We start from the raw sequence: 20808 nt of genomic DNA on the forward strand, positions 1-20808 counted from the left end.
CTCTGACGGCACCATTCCCTGTCCGATGCCACAATGGCAGCAAGCCGAGCATTATGGGAGTGCGCGAAGGTGCATGGGAGAAACGGCACAGTGATGGCCAACTGTGAGGGAGGCGCTGTTGGAGGTGAAGGAAGGTTTGGCTCTCGCTCCTCGGCTGAGCTGGTTCAATGGTGAAGTTCTTCCAATCAGTGAGGGGGAGGCATCGCTCAGTGTCACCTTGCAGAGCACATCGGGAGAGCGGAGCCTTTAACCGCAGCGCGGGAACCCGGCGACAGGGGCAGTGCAGCAGGGCACATTGGGAGAGTGGGTACACAAATAACATGTATGTGGGAGATGTGGACAGCGAGACTGTCCTGAGCAAACACGTGTTCAGGACACGTCTCCGTCTCGAATCTCTCCGGCTCAGAGTCACTGCGGGCTGAGGCTGCAAAGTGAAACATACAGCCAGCTCGCAACACATAAAAGTACATTGCATCAACTTGGTTACCGTGGAAACCCGATCTTTTTGGCACAGGTCAAGGCTCCACCCCCAAAACTAAAGGACAGGTTAGGCTGTGCCAAAATGAAGAAATTAAACGGGGAAACTTAGAACATTTATTTTTGGCGTACTTGGGCCTCAAAGAAACAGGTGTAACTCTTCAAGTGCACCAATAAAAAGTTTTGGGGAAAATTGAGCCCGATGATAGTAAGAAAAAGTGATGCAGCGATCAGCATGACAAAAATAGAATCAATATGGACAGAGATAAAAGATAATAAAGAATCAATCACACTAATAGGTGTAGCCTACAGACCATGTAATAGTAGAAGGGAGGTGGGGGGAGAAATATGCAGACAAATTAGTAAAAAACATAAAATAGTAATCATTATTTCAAATACGCTGATATTAATTGGATAGCAGAGGTAGGCAAAGGGGATAAGGGAATGGAGTTCCTACAACATGTACAGGACTCCTTTCTAACCCAATATGTAAAAAGCCCAACTTTCGCTATTGTATCTAGTAATGGGGAATAAACCAGAGCAGATAAGGTAAATGAAAGTAGGAGAACATCTAGGCAATAGTGACCATAATATAATATGCTTGAAGATGATAATTGAGAAGGACATAAGTATGACTAAAACCACGGTAATAGATTAGAGAAAAGCTGATTTTGAGGGACAGAGAATAGAACTTGGGAAAATAAACTGGGCAACAATATTGGCAAAAAACAGTTAAAACGGTGTTCAACAGAGTGCAGGAACAATATATTCTGCCAAAGGAAAGAACAAATTAAACACTAATGGGTGAATAAAGCCATAAGGGAACAATTGAGGGTAAGGAAAGAGGATTACATTAAGTATATAGACAGCAGGGGAGTGCATGATAAGGGAGAATATAAAGAGATTAGGAGAGGTCCAAAAAAAAGTAGGAAGGCAAAGAGAACTATGACAGTAAATTATCAAGGAACATAAAATATTTTAGAGGCACATCAATAAAAAAGGAAGGTTGAGATGGGAATAGGACCATTAAGGGATTGACAGGATAATACCACAGGTAACGATAGAGAGATGGCAGAAATATTAAATAAATATTTTGCTTCAGTATTTACCAGGGAGATAGAACAGGTGGACATGACATTGGATGATGAGATTAGTAATGAGATAAGTGCATTCAAAGTAAAAAGAGGGTATATTAAATAAACAAATCAAACTCAGAGGATAAAACCCCTGGATTGGATGGATTGCATCCACACATTTTAAAAGAATCTAGGGAGAGTTCATCATAGAAAGTCCCTCGAAATCGAGGAGAGTTGCTTCCACTCTAATATTGAGTTCAAAGGTGGCTGTACAGTCCAATGCGGGAATTACAGTCTCTGTCGCAGGAAGGGAGGACTGTGGTTGAAGGAAAGGGTGGGTGGGGAGCTTAGTTTGCCACACGCTCCTTCCGCTGCCTGCATTTGATTTCTGCATGCTCTTGGCGACAAGACTCGAGGTGCTCAGCACCCTCCACTTTGGACTATCTTCCCAGGTGGCAGTGGGGATGTTGCATTTTATCAGGGAGGCTTTGAGGGAGTCCTTGAAACGTTTCCGCTGCCTACCTGGGACTCGCTTGGTGCGTAGAAGTTCCGAATATAGCGTTTGCTTAGGGAGTCTCGTGTCCAGCATGTGGACGATGGGGCCCGCCCAACAGAGCTGGTCGAGCGTGGTCAATGCTTCGATGCTGGGGCTGTTGGCCTGAGCAAGAACACTGATGTTGGTGCTTCGATCCTCCCAGTAGATTTGCAGGATCTTGCGGAGGCAGCGTTAGTGGTACTTCTCCCAGGCTTTGAGATGTCTGTTGTATATGGTCCATGTCTCTGGGCCATATAGGACAGTGGGTATCACTACTACCCTGTAGACCTTAAGCTTCGTGCCAGATTTGAGGTCCTGATCTTCAAACACTCTCTTCCACAGACAACCGAAGGCTATGCTGGCAACTGGAGACGGTGTTGGACCTCGTCATCGATGTCTGCCTTTGCTGATAGTAGGCACCTGAGGTATAGAAAATGGTCCACGTTGTCCAAGGCCAAGCCGTTGACCAGTGGTAGTGCTGTGAGGTGAGGACAGGTTCTAGGGAAAAGATAGCAGAGGCTTTGAGGGTGTCCTTGTAATGTTCCTTATGCATACCTTTGGCTCGTTTGCCGGGAAGGAGTTCAGAGTAGAGCGCTTGCTTTGGGAGTCTCGTCATCAATGTCTGCTCTTGTTGATAAGAGGCTCCCGAGGTATGGGAAATGGTCCACGTTGTCCAAGTCCTCGCTGTGGATCTTGATGGCTGGGGGGCAGTGCTGTGCAGCGAGGACAGGCTGGTGGAGGACTTTTGTCTCACGGATGTTTAGCATAAGGCCCATGCTTTCGTACGCCTCAGTGAATATGTTGACTATGTCCTGGAGTTCAGCCTCTGTATGTGCGCAGACGCAGGCGTCGTCTGCGTACTGTAGCTCGACGACAGAGGTTGGGGTAGTCTTGGACCTGGCCTGGAGTTGACGAAGGTTAAACAAGTTCCCACTGGTTCTGTAGTTTAGCTCCACTCCAGCGGGGAGCTTGTTGACTGTGAGGTGGAGCATGGCAATGAGGTAGATTCGGTCTGGATGTGGATTGGGTCTGTAATGGATCTGTTGGTAAGGATCACGGCCTGCATGTCGTCGTGGAGCAGGTGGAGAATGGTGCCGAACTTTTGGTGGCATCCAAAATGGAGGAGGACGCTCCATAGACCCTCACGGTTGACATTGTCAAAGGCCTTTGTAAGGTCAAAGGCCATGTATAAGGCCTTTGACCTATAATAGACTGATGAGCAAGGTCAGAAAATAAGGAGTCTGGGAACAAATAGCAGAATGGATACTTAGCTGGCTTCAAGACAGAAAGCAGAGAGTGGCCTGTTTCTGTGCCGTATATCCGGTGTAATCCTATGTAAACGCTGCAGCTGGTTAGGATTTTGCTGTTCCACATTGCAAGTTCCCAGTGGGGGTAATGTTATCAGTGGGATCCCACCAGGAACAAAGCAGGGCGGTCTCTGAAACAGCGACAGGATCACAGCTGAGAGCTGAGTCACAAAGCAGAAGTCACGTCTCACCCCCACTCGCTCCCCACTCTCAGCCTACCCCCCTCAAGCCTCTACTCACCCCCACTCTCAGTCTACCCCCCTCAAGCCTCTTCTCACCCCCACTCGCTCCCCACTCTCAGCCTACCCCCCTCAAGCCTCTACTCACCCCCACTCTCAGTCTACCCCCCTCAAGCCTCTCCTCACCCCCACTCGCTCCCCACTCTCAGCCTACCCCCTCAAGCCTCTACTCACCCCCACTTGCTCTCCACTCCACCCCTACTTACGCCACCACCCCCCAACCCACTCCACATGCCTCGCCTTAGCTCACCCCCACTCGCTACCCACACCCCCCCCCACACCTCGCTTCACCCCCACCTCTACTCACACCCCACCCCTACTAACGTCACACTCACCACCTCCCACCCTCATCGCTCTCCCACCTCCACCCCCTTCCCCACCCCACACACAACCCCTCCCATTCCCACTAACCCCTCCCCCCCCACCACTCCGCACAACCCAACCAGCAATGACTTCATCGCCGTGTTTAACGATCCCTCCAGTGCCGCACGCCAGCCCCTTACCGTCTGGCGCGATTGGGTGTCACCGTCAGCGCCGCGGGTCGCGAAGCTGACCGACATCCGCTTGCGGAGCGGAGGTTAAAGGGGAGGGCGGCAGTGCCCCGCAATCGTACCTCTTTGCCGACTCATGGGTTGGCTTCCCTCGCTGTATTTTCGCGTGGTTCGCGTCGCCATCGTGCAGCCCGCCACTCGGTTTTGGTGGTCCAGCGGACGCCATCAGAGGCCTTGCAGAGTGGGCAGCAGCCCTCCCCTTTAAGGGGAGGTGCGTTGTAGCGCGTCAGCACTCGCGCTGCACTGTTCGCCCCGTTAGCGCCCCTGGTCCCACCCCTAAAGGAAGTGGAGCCCATGAGATTGCGCTCCACTTCCTGTGAGGGGCGCTAGGCCCAGTTCAGCGGCGGGACGGGACGGGACTCTTGTGCTGGGCGCAGGAAATCCCGGCCCCAGCAGGTTAGCGCAGAGCAATGTCGCCCCCTGGTGTTACATCACTGGGACAGCTGTTGGGACAGCACAGGGGACAGCGCTGGAGGGTCTGACTGCCTGGGTTTTCACACTCTCTCTCTGTGTTACGGCCCTCTATCTGGGGGGGGGGGGGGGCGGGACATTCGTGCCCTCACTCAGTTACCAGTATCCGAGTCCAAGACAGGTACAGAGTTCGGCAAGGCCTCCTCATCCATCCAACACCTTCTGTGGGATGCAGGCAATATTCCAAGTGTTGATCCAGCCAGGAGCGTCGGGAAATCGCCTCCTGCTGAAACTGCTCCTTTAGCTGTTTTTAAAGCAGAGGGTTGTGAGGCAGAGCTGAGGAAAGCTGGTTGATTGTGTAAGTTTAACTGAGCGTTTGCTGCAGGCCGGAGCACCTATATTCCGATGAAAGGCTCGACAGACCTGTGGAATGAGATTCAGGAAAAAGCAGTTTGGGGAGATTCTGGGGACTATACTTCCAGAGATTCACCACCTGGGGGAACTCAACTTCCCCCTGAGATTAATGATCACATTTACAACATGTCTCCAGGCCCAACACACACAGCAAAGTGCACTGACATTTTTTTATTTATTCATTTACAGGATGTGGGCGTCACTGGCCAGGTCGGCATTTATTGCCCAGCCCTAATTGCCCTCGAGAAGGTGGTGGTGAGCCGCCTTCCTGAATCGCTGCAGTCCGTGTGGTTAAGGTGCTCCCAGTGTGACTTTGTCGGAGTGGTTTTGGTGCAACTGAGTGTCTCGCTGGGCCATTTCAGGGGACAGTTAAGAGTCAACCCCGTTACTGTGGGTCTGGAGTCACATATAGGCCAGACCGGGTAAGGGCGGCAGATTTCCTTCCCTAAAGGACATCAGTGAACCAGATGGGCTTTTACGACAATCTGGTAGTTTCATGAGGCTCAATTTTCCCCGATCCCGTTTTCTGGCATGTTGCCAGAGTTACAGCAGGTTTTCTAGGCCAGAAATGCGGCAGAACTATTTTGCCAAAGTTTCCCTGATCTATAATTTGAATTTGCCGCCGTGCAGTATGTCCAGTCGCCTCGGGGGGGTGGAGCCTGCTGTCTGCGTCAAAAAACAATGCTGCACCTTCTGCGCATGCACGGGAAAAAAGTAACGTTTTTGACATCGTTCCAATGGACGCACATGCTCAGTACAGCTCGGATTTGACAATCGGCCATTTTTAATGAGCCAGTTGTGTGTGTGTGTGTGCGAAGGAGTGCTGTGAGAGCATTGGAAAAATCACAGCTAGAGCAATACACGATGCAACGCGGTGCAAGGACAAAACATTTCTTACTGGAAGAAGTGGAGGCACTAGTTACTGTGATTGAGAACAGATGGCAGGAGATGGATACCAGCAGAGGTCACATAAAGGTTCTGACCAAAGAAATGAAGAAACGCTGGAACCACGTTGCAGAAGATTACTGCGCAGTGGTGAACACCATGAGATCTGGAAGCCAATGTAAAAACAAATGGCAGGACCTTGGTCAAGTAGTTAGTGTAAGTAATATTTTCATTTATTCAATGCAATTGTAAATGTGACCAGCTGTATATGTCCCACCCAGCAGAAAGACACCCTCTCTAAAGAGTTGCATTTTCATCTTTGCAGAGGAAGGTGGCACATAATAAAAGGGAAAGAACTCGAACAGGAGGAGGCCCAGCAAATCTGCACCCACTGACACCCTTGGAAGAGACGGTCGCTGCTTTGGTGCGTCCTGCCTGGAAAAAAGCAATCACCACTGCACAAGCTGGGCCCACACTCGAGGGAGAGGGCAAGTCCTACAAATTCATCATGGTCCTTCAAATCAACCTGCTACCTGGCCTGCGATGTGTGAGCCTACTCATACCACCCACCCTGCCCCCTCCTCTGCTGCTAACCATTTGACCGTTCGGTTATCTTTTGCAGAACTTGAGGCCAACCCTGACGATGCAGAAGAAGATTCAGACGAGGATGAGCCTGAAGAGGGGAACATCTTCCAATCCCACCCTCCAGACCAAGAACATGGGGGTGAGGGGGAGGGGATGGAGCTGGATGAAGCTCCCACTGTTGTACTGAATATGGAGGAGGTGCCGCACGTGGAGGTGACAGCCCCTTCCGTGACTAGTGGTTTGAGTGTTGGTGGGACATTCCATGGTTTCCCAACTTCCGAGTTTATGGGTCCCAGGGGTATGGTGCAGCGAGGCACACCCAGGGCCCCACCGTTCCAGGCTGCACGTCCCAGTGGTGTGGTGCAGCGAGGCACACCCAGGGCCCCACCGTCCCAGGCTGTGGGTCCCAGCTGTACCACGCTCTCCTGAGATGCAGGATCTAACAGATGTGATTCAGATGATGTCATTGAGTGCGGAGAGCATTGACCTTACCCGATCACTCCTGGACACCATCAGTGGGGTGAGTGATGGAAGTAGCGGGACTGTCGGGAGAAGTAACAACACTCTCACGAGAAATGGGAACTATATCCGGGACCATCAGTGAGGGAATAGTGGCCATGAGGGAGGGAATGTCAGAGGTAGTGCAAACCACGTCACTGGCCATGTTGCAGGCCGCTGAGACACTGTCAGGGTGCATGAGGGACGGCATGTGTGAGTTAGTTGCTGCAATAAGGGAACGCGCCCAGACCCCGCGCCCATTGACAGAATCAGCTGACACTCCTACTGCAATCCCCACACCATCCTCTGAAGAGCCCAAAGCCGGGCCCTCCAACTTGCCGCCTGACACCGACGCCCCCCAACCTCAAGAGGTGCACAGTACCCGAGATGTTAGAAGGAATAAGCTTGGTACCAAGCCTAGAAACACTGCGCCACTGCCTGCGGGCAGGGGTGTTGGACTGTCCAAGACCAAGCGCAGCGGCGGTCTGAGACTAAAGTGGAGGAGAGATGGGTGCAGCCTGTCTTTGCTGCTGCTGTTGTTGTCATTATTGTTACTGTTGTAACTATTCAAGTTAAAAGTTTTTGTAAGTTATGTAAATTTAGACATTTCTAAGTGATCTTAAAGCTTTTAAGTGATCTTAAAGAGTAATCTTCAGTGAAGTTTGATACAGGAATAATTTTACTAAAGTTAAGTTATTGTAAACTTTTGAATAAAATATATTTTACATTAAAACTGAACTATGTTCCATTAATACAACACATTACAGATCAGCTCCAAACAGTAAGCATGTCCATGTGGAATAGTTGCTGAGCCCTCAGGGTCTCCCCTCTCCACAACCGCCCCCCACCAGTCTTGTGACCTCTCGCTCCCTCCCCCTCCCCGGGCTACAACAAGCCGGAAGATCGGCTATCTCTCCCTCCTCTCCTTTCTCTTCCTCCCCTCCCCCCCCGGCCCGGCTTGTTTTGTAGCCGAACTCCGAGCCGTTGTGCCCGTGCACGAGGCCGATTCTGCCGGCCAAACCGACAACCCTCCAGGCTTTCTTGAAGACATTCGGTGGTGGCGTGTGAGTGAGTTTAAAAAAATGAGAACTTGTGAAATCCAACACATTTACACTTCTACGTTGACAGGTTAAAAAAAAAGTTGAACTTTATTATTGATTTTGACAGTGTTCCTGACTCCCTCCAAAATCTTCGATTTAAAAACAATGGCACATTTGTGAATGTGCGCTGGTTTTCTGAACTCACCAGAAGGTTTTTCGGGAGTGGCCAGATAAGCTAACGTAATACAAAAAAATGTTGGCCAAACTGCGAAAAATTGAAAAAACCAGAGCAGACTATGACGTCAAAAAAACTGGCCTAGAAAAATCGGAACTAAGTCAGTTACGCCGGCACAGATCGCAGGGGGAAAGTTTGAAAAAAAAAATTTGACGCAATACGCCAAAAAAAGCAGCCTACTCAAAAGAAACGGTGCAAATCACTGGGGAAAATTGAGCCCATGATCACCATTACTGATACTGGCTTTTGAATTCCAGATTTTAAAAAAAATTAACTGAATTTAAATTCCCCAGCTGCGGAGGTGAGATTTGAACTCACGTATCCGGATTATTAGTCCAGGCCCCTGGATTACTCGTCATAACATAACCATTGTGGGAAACGTGGCAGCAATTGTGCACACAGCAAGATCCCACAAAACACAGTGAGACGGATGAATGGTGCTGGTTGATCATAGGAGTTTTGCTGTAACACCCTGGGTGACCTGTAGTGTGATGGGGCTTCGAACCGTCACACAGGGGCAAGGGTTAATGACTCACACAAGGGACAGTAATCCACGTCATGCAAACAGCAGCAGTTCGATAAAGTGCTGAGTCTCAGTGTGTGAAGGGCGAATGTTGTCCTCACTCACACTCGCTCACTCATACATACTCTCACACTCGCTCGCTCCCACACTCTCGCTCACACACTCGATCCCACCCTCGCTCCCGCGTGCTCACAATCGCTCCTGCGCGCGCTCACACACGTTCTTGCACGCGCTCACTCGCTCCTGTGTGCTCGTACTCGCCCCGCGCCCTCGCTCACGCGCGTTCGCTCAAACACACTTGCTCACACGCTCACACACACGCTCATGCTCGCTCTCGCTCCTGTACCCTCACAGTCGCACCCGCCGACACACTCGCTCACACTCACCCACCCTCACACTCACCCACCGACACACTCGCTCACACACACACAAACTCGCTCACACTCACCCACCCTCACACTCACCCACCCTCACACTCGCTCACACACACACAAACTCGCTCACACTCACCCACCCTCACACTCACCCACCCTCACACTCGCTCACACACACACAAACTCGCTCATACTCACCCACCCTCACACTCACCCACCCTCACACTCGCTCACACACACACAAACTCGCTCACACTCACCCACCCTCACACTCACCCACCCTCACACTCGCTCACACACACACAAACTCGCTCACACTCACCCACCCTCACACTCACCCACCGACACACTCGCTCACACACACACAAACTCGCTCACACTCACCCACCCTCACACTCACCCACCCTCACACTCGCTCACACACACACAAACTCGCTCATACTCACCCACCCTCACACTCACCCACCCTCACACTCCCCCACCGACACACTCGCTCACACACACACAAACTCGCTCACACTCACCCACCCTCACACTCCCCCACCAACACACTCGCTCACACACACACAAACTCGCTCACACTCACCCACCCTCACACTCCCCCACCGACACACTCGCTCACACACACACAAACTCGCTCACACTCACCCACCCACACTCGCACCCACCGACACACTCGCTCACACACACACAAACTCGCTCACACTCACCCACCCTCACACTCACCCACCCTCACACTCACCCACCGACACACTCGCTCACACACACACAAACTCGCTCACACTCACCCACCCACACTCGCACCCACCGACACACTCGCTCACACACACACAAACTCGCTCACACTCACCCACCCTCACACTCGACAACCCACACACTCACCCATCCTCACACTCACCCACCCTCACACTCACCCACCCTCACACTCACCCACTGACACACTCGCTCACACACACACAAACTCGCTCATACTCACCCACCCTCACACTCACCCACCCTCACACTCACCCACCGACACACTCGCTCACACACACACAAACTCGCTCATACTCACCCACCCACACACTCACCCACCCTCACACTCGCTCCCAAACTCGCTCATACTCACCCACACACTCGCTCACACACTTGCTCACAAACTCGCCCACCCTCACACTCGACAACCCTCACACTCGCCCACCCTCACACACGCTCGATCACACACATGCTCGCTCACTCACTCGCTCACACACACTCGCTCGCTCACACACACACACTCGCCCACCCTCACACACTTACCCACCCTCACACATGCTCGATCACACACACGCTCGCTCACTCACTCACACACACTCGTTCGCTACCACCCTTACACTCACTCATACTCACCCACCCTCACACTCGCTCACACACTCGCTCCCACTCACCCACCCTCACACATGGTGTCGCTCTCAGAGCTCATTGTATCTGCTGCTGGAAGGGGCTGAGGCTGGGCATCATCAGTGGCCATATCTGCGGCTCTCTGGCTCTTGGCACCAGGTAACATTCATTCAACCAAACATACACTGGGGATAAAAACAGAAAATGCTGCAAAAACTCAGCAGGTCGGGCTGTGTCTGCGGAGAGAACAGACTAGTCACTTTGAGTACAGACCCTTCAACAGAACTGGGAGAAATTACAGATGGACAGTGTTTAAAGAGGAATAGAACAAAGAGAAAGGAAATAAAAACACAGACAGGCACACACACACAGACACACACACGCAGAGACACACACACGCAGAGACACACACACGCAGAGACACATACACAGAGACAGAGACAGATAAATACACACACAGACATGTAGAGAGGCACACACGCAGACATACAGACAGACACACACACAAACCAGACACACAAAAGCACACACAGCAGACACACACATGCAGACACACACAGACAGACAGAGACACAGATGCACACACTTAGTCAAACACAGACGCACACACAGACAGGCACACACACAAAAACAGAGATGGACACACAGAAACAGAGACACACACTCACACACCAGACACACACACACATACACCAGACACACACACACACACACCAGACACGGAAACAGACATAGAGACACAGACACGCACACCAAACAGACAGACAAACATACACACACACACACACACAGACACACGCAGATATACACACAGGCAGCGACACACACGGGATAGAGACACAGATGCACATACAGAAGCACACACACACAAACAGAAAATAATTAGATTGACCTGTAAAAGTGCTTGCATGAAGAACAGGAGATGGTTAAATGGCAGAAGTGACAATAACCTGAGATAATAAGAAGCAGAATGAGAAATATAAAATACATTTACATGGCGTGTGTGTAAATTGCTAAAGGGATTGGGAGATAGATGGTGAAAGGAAAGCATGAAAACCTGGAAACGTGGAGTGGCCTCGATTGGCCCAGGAGTCTGGGAGAAGGAAAAAGCAGGTGGATACCAGGGGTGCAGACCCCCCCCACCCCGCCAGCACCCTGGCAGCAGTGTCCTGAGCAATGTTTCCTGTAGTTTATTTTGGGTCATGTAGCCCCATTAATGGGCTGTGCGGCCTGTACAAAATTCCGTGCATGCGCAGTTTTTTCCATTTAAAAGCCGATGAGCCGGTGGTGCGGGACTCCAGAGCACTGCACGGCCACACAGCTTAAATAGAACATGGGTCCCACACCAAGCGCCAACCACTCCTTCCCTCCACCCCTGGAAACGCTGGCACACCCATTCCACACTAACAGAGTCCAGTATCTGCCTTTCCTTTCTCTCATTCACTGTACGATTGTCCTGCTAAACTGTAGAACTAAACTATAGAACCAGTGGGAATCTGTTCAATCTTCGTCGCCTCCAGGCCAGATCCAAGACTGTCCCAGCCTGTGTCGTCAAACTACAGTACGCAGACGACGCTTGCATCTGTGCATATTCAGAGGCCGAACTCCAAGCCATCGTCAACATCTTCACCGAGGCGTACAAAAGCAAGGGCCTTACACTAAACATCCGTAAGACAAAGGTCCTCCACCAACCTGACCCCACCACACAGCACTGCCCCTCGGTCATCAAAATCCATGGCTCGGCCTTGGACAACGTGGACCACTTTCCATAGCTCAGGACCTGACTATCAGCAAGGGCAGAAATCAACGATGGGTCCAACACGCCTCTAGTGCACCAGTGCAGCCTTCAGTTGCCTGAGGAAGAGAGTGTTTGAAGACCAGGACCTCAAATCTGGCATCAAGCTCATGGTCTACAGGGCTATAGTGAAACCTGCTGTCCTGTGTGGCTCAGAGATGTGGATCATATACAGTAGACACCTCAAATCGCTGGAGAAATAGCACTAACGATGTCGCCGCAAGATCCTGCAAATCCCCTGGGAGGACAGACGCACCAACGTCAGTGTTCTCGATCAGGCCAACATCCCCAGCATCTAAGCACTGACCACACTCGACCAGCTCCGTTGGGCAGGCCACATTGTCTGCATGCCCGACACGAGACTCCCAAAGCAAGCGCTCTATTCGGAACTCCTACACGGCAAGCGAGCCCCAGGTGGGCAGAGGAAACGTTTCAAGGACACCCTCAAAGCCTCCTTGATAAAATGCAACATCCCCACCGACACCTGGGAGTCCCTGGCCAAAGACCACCCTAAGTGGAGGAAGAGCATCCGGGAGGGCGCTGAGCACCTCGAGTCTGGTCGCCGAGAGCTTGCAGAAAGCAAGCGCAGGCAGCGGAAGGAGTGTGCAGCAAACCAGTCCCACCCACCCTTTCCTCAACCACTGTCTGTCCCACCTGTGATAGAGACTGTAATTCCCGCATTGGACTGTTCAGTCACCTGAGAACTCACTTTTAGAGTGGAAGCAAGTCTTCCTCGATTTTGAGGGACTCCCTATGATGATGAATATCATTTCACAATCTCCTCTTATTCTACTTAAGTACTTTTTTTTCTTGTCTGCAGTTGTGTTTCTATTTTCTTTCCCATCCCCTCATTCTGTTTGTTTCTAAATGCTGTTCCTCTGTAATGTCTTCCACCTAAACAACTCGCATCCGGCGTGTGAGTTCAGATTGCAGTTTTACCATGACAGCCCCTAACTGACAATCTTCACAGGCCTTTAATAGGCAATTTATGATGTTAATTCTCTTTTGGCCATATTATGATGAAAGCGAAGCACACTGACAAACTGGGAAGGGACTCACTGTGGCTGTTCACTTACATCTATGTTGACTTGAGCAAAACATCCAGGCTGACACCTCAGTGCAGTACTGAGGGAGCGCTGCACTGTCAGAGATGTCGTCTTTCGGATGAGACGTTAAACCGAGGCCCTGTCTGTCCTCCCAGGTGGACGTAAACGATCCCATGGCACTATTCGAAGAAGAGCGGGGGAGTTATCCCCGGTGTTCTGGCCAATATTTATCCTACAACCAACAGCATTAGAACAGATCATCTGGTCATTATCACATTACTGTTGCGGAAGCAACATTATAACAGTGACTACACTTAGGAGGACTGCAACAAATTACAGGAGGACATTAATAACATAGAAACATAGAAAATAGGTGCAAGAGTAGGCCATTTGGCCCTTCTAGCCTGCACCACCATTCAATGAGTTCATGGCTGAACATGCAACTTCAGTACCCCATTCCTGCTTTCTCGCCATACCCCTTGATCCCCCTAGTAGTAAGGACTTCATCTAACTCCTTTTTGAATATATTTAGTGAATTGGCCTCAACAACTTTCTGTGGTAGAGAATTCCACAGGTTCACCACTCTCTGGGTGAAGAAGTTTCTCCTCATCTCGGTCCTAAATGGCTTACCCCTTATCCTTAGACTGTGACCCCTGGTTCTGGACTTCCCCAACATTGGGAACATTCTTCCTGCATCTAACCTGTCTAAACCCATCAGAATTTTAAACGTTTCTATGAGGTCCCCTCTCATTCTTCTGAACTCCAGTGAATACAAGCCCAGTTGATCCAGTCTTTCTTGATAGGTCAGTCCCGCCATCCCGGGAATCAGTCTGGTGAACCTTCGCTGCACTCCCTCAATAGCAAGAATGTCCTTCCTCAGGTTAAGAGACAAAAACTGTACATAATACTTCAGGTGTGGCCTCACCAAGGCCCTGTACAACTTTAGTAACACCTTCCTGCCCCTGTACTCAAATCCCCTCGCTATGAAGGCCAACATGCCATTTGCTTTCTTAACCGCCTGCTGTACCTGCATGCCAACCTTCAATGACTGATGTACCATGACACCCAGGTCTCGCTGCACCTCCCCTTTTCCTAATCTGTCACCATTCAGATAATAGTCTGTCTCTCTGTTTTTACCACCAAAGTGGATAACCTCACATTTATCCACATTATACTTCATCTGTCATGCATTTGCCCACTCACCTAACCTATCCAAGTCACTCTGCAGCCTCATAGCATCCTCCTCGCAGCTCACACTGCCACCCAACTTAGTGTAATCCGCAAATTTGGAGATACTACATTTAATCCCCTCGTCTAAATCATTAATGTACAGTGTAAACAGCTGGGGCCCCAGCACAGAACCTTGCGGTACCCCACTAGTCACTGCCTGCCATTCTGAAAAGTACCCATTTACTCTTTGCTTCCTGTCTGACAACCAGTTCTCAATCCATGTCAGCACACTACCCCCAATCCCATGTGCTTTAACTTTGCACATTAACTTTACATATTAAACTTGCAGAATGGGCATATAATTGGCAAATGAAGTTCAACACAGATAAATGTGAGGTATTACATTTTGGTAGGAAAAATAGGGATGTCACTTATTACTGGGAAGGGGGTGTGAGTCTGGGTGGGGTAGAAGAGCAAAGGGATCTCGGAGTACAAATACACAAATCACTAAAGGTTGTGACACAGGTTAACAAGGCCATAAAAAGCAAACCAAGCATTAGGGTTTATTTCTAGAGGGATAGAATTGAAAAGTAGGGAAGTTATGCTAAACCTGTATCGAACCTTGGTTAGACCACACTTGGAGTACTGCGTACAGTTCTGGTCACCATATTATAAAAAGGATTTAGAGGCACTGGAGAGGGTGCAGAGAAGATTTACAAGGATGATACCAGAAATGCGAGGGTATACATATCAGGAAAGGATGAACAGGCTGAGTCTCTTTTCTCTTGAAAAAGGAAGGCTGAGGGGTGACTTAATAGAGGTCTTTAAAATTATGAAAGGTTTTGATAGAGTGGATACAGAGAGAATGTTTCCGCAGCTTCTGGACGAATAAAACCTGGTGTTCTAACCGATTCCATCCTCACCGGAGCTGCTCAGAGGTTCCTGATCTATGTTCATGTCCCATGGTTAAAATATTAGAAACTGCTAATGTGGGACCATCTCTACATTTTCCCAATCAGCTTGATCGAGCTACAGTCTGTCCTGAAAGGTGGTACAGATTGAACCTCCCTTATCCAGAACTCCTTTATCCAGAACCATTCCCGGCCACCGGATGGCGCATGCGCAGAGCTCCAACATGAACAAATTGAAGTCCTTCCTCACTGCCGACTCCCGCAATCGCTGGCCAGACCCCACGATCCACCACCCCCCCTCCCTCCCCCATGAACTCTCTGCCGCACTCCCAGCCCCAAGCCAGCCAGCCCCGATTTCCCCTTGCTCAGTACCTGTACCATTCAATTTAACCTGACCCCCTCGTCCAGAAAAATCCCTTATCCAGAACAGGCCAGGTCCCGAGGGTTCGGGATAAGGGAGGTTCAACCTGTAGTTCATAATCCATCTGACCTGTTGAAGGCGGAAGTGAGTAGGAGGGTCCCCTTTGTGTTTTGTTGGTTCTGAGATGAAAATGGGAATATGGAACCGAATCAGTATTCTGACCAGGCCTGCAGTACTTCACAGCACTGTTGGTAACTGATCTGCAGCCTAATTGGTTGCTGGGGTGTGGAGGGGTAGAACTATCGCTGGGTGATGGAATCTCCCCACTCAGCTCCAGGCAACCCCACAATCCAACTGCTCAAACAGGTGAGGTGGTCCTCGCTTTGGGCCTGAATCAGTGCGGGGCGGGGTGGGGGGGTCCGTGTAGGAGACGATTGAGTATTTCATATCTACCCTTGGTGATTCCTAACTCTGAAATCTGGTGATGGTTTCCGCAAATGGCAGACGTTGCATGTGTCGATGTGCTCCAGAACCTGCTGCAAGTGGAGGGACTTTTAGTGTCCAGTTAATTCACCAAGGACAGCGGTGCTGTCCGCACCTTTGCGGTATCCTCCAGTTCTTCTGCTCTTTGACCTGAGAAACTGCCCATGACCTTTCACCCCTTGACTCACGAGTCCCTAAAGCTGCCTGGTGTTAGTGTTGCTGAGGCAGTGACTGTGCTCTGTCAGTACAAAGCCCTGACCTGTGCCTGTGCAGTTACTAAATCTGTCAGTACAAATCATTACTAAATGGTTGTCGTTAACCCTTACACCAACCCACTTGGGAAGCTTCAGGAATCGGCCACAGTATCTAAATTCTACCAATAACAGCTTCATTCGCCACTAAAAAGTAACCTATTGGCTGTAAAGCACTTTGGAAAGTACTGAGGAAGTCTTCTCCTTAGGCAGTCCCTCGGAGTCGAGGATGACTTGCTTCCACACATGAGTTCCAAGGTGACTGATGAGGCCAATGCGGGACCTGTAGTCCCTGTCACAGGTGGGGCAGGTGGTGTTTGGAGGGGCGGGTGAGTAAGGAGCTTGAATTCCGCTGTTTGTACTTGGCTTCCGCGTGCTCCCGCGAAGAGGCTCAAAGTGTTCGGTGTCTTCCTGAATGCTTCTCCTCCACTGAGGAAGTATTAAGGTGCTTAGTGTCAGCCGTGGCTCAGTGGGCAGCATTCTCACCTCTGAGTCAAAAGGTTGTGGGTGTAAGTCCAACTCCAGGGACTTGAGCACACAAACCAGGCTGACACTCCAGTATGGTGCTGAGGGAGTGCTGCACTGTTGGAGGTGCCATCTTTTGGATGAAATGTTAAAGTGAGGCCTTGTCTGCCCTCTCAGGTGGATGCAATAGATGCCCTGGCACTAAGAACAGGGCAGTTATCCCCAGTATCCTGGGCCCAGTATTTATTCCTCAATCAACAAAACAAAAACAGATTATTTGCTCATTACCACAGTGCTGTTTGTGGGAGCTTGCTTTGCGCAAATTGGCTGCCTCGTTTCCCACATTACAACAGTGACTACACTCCAAAAGTACTGTAAATGCTTTGGGAGGTCCTGAAAGGCACTATATAAATGCAAGTTTGTGCTTTCCTTCTCTCTTTCTTTTTAAATTTCTTTCTTTTCCTCCATCTTTTTCTTTCTCAGTCCGTGTTAGACACACAGGGAAATACTTCCGCGAATAAGAGCTGGTGTTCTAACCGATTCCATCCTGATCTGAGCTGCTCAGAGGTTCCTGATCTATGTTCATGTCCCACGGTTACAATATTAGAAACTGTTAATGTGGGGGAATATTTCTGAAGTCTTAATTAAATTCTTACGGGTAGAAATTCCATATCGCCCCGTTTGGGGCGGTAACAACCGGCAGGCACGGAAATCCCGCAAAATAACGTGCTCCACTTCCTTTCTGGGGGGATAGTGAGGCAGACGGGTCGGGAGCGGGGCTCAGCGCTATGCACGAGGCCGTGTAGGAGGGGCTCTTCCCTTCATTAAAGGGGAAGGGCACAAGCTGCAAACTCTGCAGGTAAGAACCGGGCCCTCCCTGGACCACTGGGAAGTTGGGAGTGCCGTCTCAACCGTCCGGCACTCAAAGCACAGAGCCGAGCTGACCGATCATGGCACGGACTCCGCCATCATGGCACCAACGATGAGCCGAAGAAAGGCGGCAATTTTATTTGTTAACATGGCCGCCACCTCCTCTTTAAGTATCGCCCCGCGAGCGGCCGGAAGCCCAGTTCACAAGCCCTGAACCTGTCGCTAGCATCGCCCCGCGCAGCTCCAGGGAAAAAAAACGGTCACTGCGCACAGTGATAACGTTGTCATCATCGGCATAGCTGTCCGGGGCGCTACGGGTTAACGCCGGTGCTAAGCTCCCGCGGAATTTAACGGGAGTCGTTAGCGGCGCACCACCCGGGCGAAAAGTCCGCGTTGCTAACGGGAGGCACAAACGTCCCAAATTTCTAGACCTGAATTTTTGTAAAACCTTCCTTACAATCATTCAGACTTCTCCCTCTTGTGTCTTGGCAGGACAACAATTTTGCAAATTTAGATACTTTAATACTGTCGAAATATTACTTCAGGCAATCTGAGCAATTTCAGCAAAATCATTCTTCATAAATATTTTAAAAGATAGAATTAAGTTATATAAACATACCCCAGAGTATGTTAATGTCCAGTACACTTCCCTTCTGTCTGTTTCACATCCATACCCTTTTCGTAACTGGGAGCTGTAGCTGGATTACTTGCCACCCCCACTTACCTGGGGCCAGAATGGACCTTGGTGAGCGTTGGTGAGATTGTCCAGCTTGGAATATAGGAACCTGAGGAACAGGAGGAGGCCATTCAGCCCCTCGCGCCTGGTCCACTAGTCAATTAGATCATGGGTGATGTACCTCAACTTCACTTACCCGCTTTCGCTCCACATCAATCTCCATCTTAAACCTCCAATTGGCCCCCAGCATCCACAGCCTTTTAGAGAGTTCCAGATTTCCACTGCCCTTTGTGTGAGAAATTGCTTCCTGATCTCACTCCTGAACGGCCTAGCTCTAAATTTAAGGTTCTGTCCCCTCGTTCTTGATTCCACTACCAGAAGAAATAGTTTCTCTCTATCTACCCAATCAAATCCTTTTACCAATTTAAAGACCTCCATTAGATCACCCCTCAACCATCTAAACTCAAGGGAGTACCAGCCAAGTCTATGCAACCTGTTCTCATAATTTAACCCTGGTATCATTCTGGTGAATCTGCACTGCAGCCCTCCAAGACCAATATACCCTTCCTGAGGGGCAGGACTCCAGCTGGGATCTGACCACAGCTCTGTACAACTGATTATAGAGATCCCAGTATCAGCCACCTGTAACTGGCCTAGCCTTCCATGTCCCATCAATGAGCAAGCCCTCATGGCTCATCATGAACAGGGCCTTGAAATGCTGTGTATCTGCCTGACCCAGTGGTCACAGAGGGTTGACACTGCTTTAATCTCCCATTTCCAGGGGTTGCATCTAACTTGACCTGGCCAACAATTTATCCCTCAACCATCATCACTAAAAACAAATGATCTGGTCATTTATCTCATTGCTTGCCTATGGAGTCTTGCTGTGCTCAAATGGGCTTCCGCATTTGCCTACATTGCAACAGTGACTACACTTCAAAAGTGCTTCACTGGCTGTGAGGTGCTTTGTGATGTCCTGAGTCGCTGTGCTGACTTCTTCCTTTCTTCTTTCTGACCTCAAACAGACCCAACTTTAATTTGCCCCCTTCCCACGGCTGAAAGTCACGAATTGGTCATAAGATTCTTTGCTGAAAGATTACAGCCGCCTGTTCTTATCTGACTTCAAGGTTACTCATTATAAATCTGAAGAGTAGTCAATGCACAATCACCAGGTGGTATCAGAGGTCCCTCTGTGCCAGATAAGCAGGAGCTCAGTCAGCGACTGATCCCACAGCCCTGCCGACTGCTAGTGTTTAAGATTAAAGCTGTGCAAGGGTTGTCCTTACCCGCAGATTTCTCTCGGCATAGGATCACAAAATCTGACCAGAAGGAAGCCATCCAGCTCTTGGACAGGGGCTGCCCAATGTGTCCCACTCCACAGTCCTGTAACTGTGTGCCCTTGGAGCAGGTGACTGAGGCACTGGCCAGAGGCGGGCTGCTGGTCACACAGAGCCAGGGGACAAGGAACCATTACACTGCGCAAATTCGGCGTGGGGCTAATTTGGGCGCTAACGGTGGTGGGGCGGTGAATATTGCGCCGGGAAATGGTTTGCGATGGCAGCCAGCACGTTCACCAGCTGGGCCCCGGGTGTGGGGCGGAGCGGTAAAGGTGCGTTACACAGCTGTCTCGGGGCGCTAAGGCCCGGCCGAGCAAGGGGAAAATCCCCCCCGAGATAAAGAGCCGGCCTCGGAGCGCCCCTGAGAAAATCAAATCCCCACAAAAAACATTCCCAACACCTTGCTCATCCCCACATCAACATAAATCGCTAAAATTAAAACCAAATAAAAAGCGACACTTACCTCAGGCGGTCACTGCCCCCGTGCCGCCGGGACCGCTCGAATGGCCTGCTGCTCCACGCGCTCCCGCCAGGGCACGTTACGGGGCGCCGCAGGGTCAGCGCGCAACACAAACCACCTCACCTTCGAAACAGGGGGCCACAGGGACCCCCGGGGGCGGGGCCGCAGGGATCCACAGGGGCGGGGCCGCAGGGATCCCCGGGGGTGGGGCCGCAGGGATCCCCGGGGGCGGGGCCGCACGCCCGCCCGCACCGCGCACACTGAGCGTGCCGAGAGGCGCTCGCCGCTCCCGCCCCTTTAACACCCCTCTTCCTACCCTTTCCCAGGGGCGCTAAGCCACCCAGTTACAAAACCCCAACATGTTTAGGATTACGACAGAGCAGATAGAAACAGATATTGCAGCGGTTGAGGGGTTTAGAACACCAGGGCATAGATACAAGATCAAATTGTTGTAAATAAGAGAGCAGGAGAAAG

General features: G+C 50.5%; 1 protein-coding gene across 4 annotated transcripts in view; it reads right to left on the bottom strand.

Annotated features, from left to right (window-relative positions):
- Positions 1 to 20438, bottom strand: part of cyb561 (cytochrome b561) — a 102038-nt gene extending 81600 nt beyond the window's left edge. For 3 of the 4 annotated variants that reach the window (XR_011588252.1, XR_011588251.1, XM_070864763.1), the window contains exons 1-2: positions 20338 to 20438; positions 13381 to 13582 (exon numbers count right to left, since the gene is read on the bottom strand). Coding sequence is in view for 1 of the 4 variants with exons in the window: in XM_070864763.1 (XP_070720864.1) it covers positions 13381 to 13525 (145 nt within the window). In the remaining 3 variants the exon portion in view is untranslated. The remainder of the gene's footprint in view (positions 1 to 13380; positions 13583 to 20337) is intronic. The other variant, XM_070864765.1, reaches the window with a different exon arrangement.
- Positions 20439 to 20808: the final 370 nt, after the last annotated feature.

This window comes from Pristiophorus japonicus, chromosome 21, assembly GCF_044704955.1.
Source record: "Pristiophorus japonicus isolate sPriJap1 chromosome 21, sPriJap1.hap1, whole genome shotgun sequence".
NCBI lineage: Eukaryota > Metazoa > Chordata > Chondrichthyes > Pristiophoridae > Pristiophorus > Pristiophorus japonicus.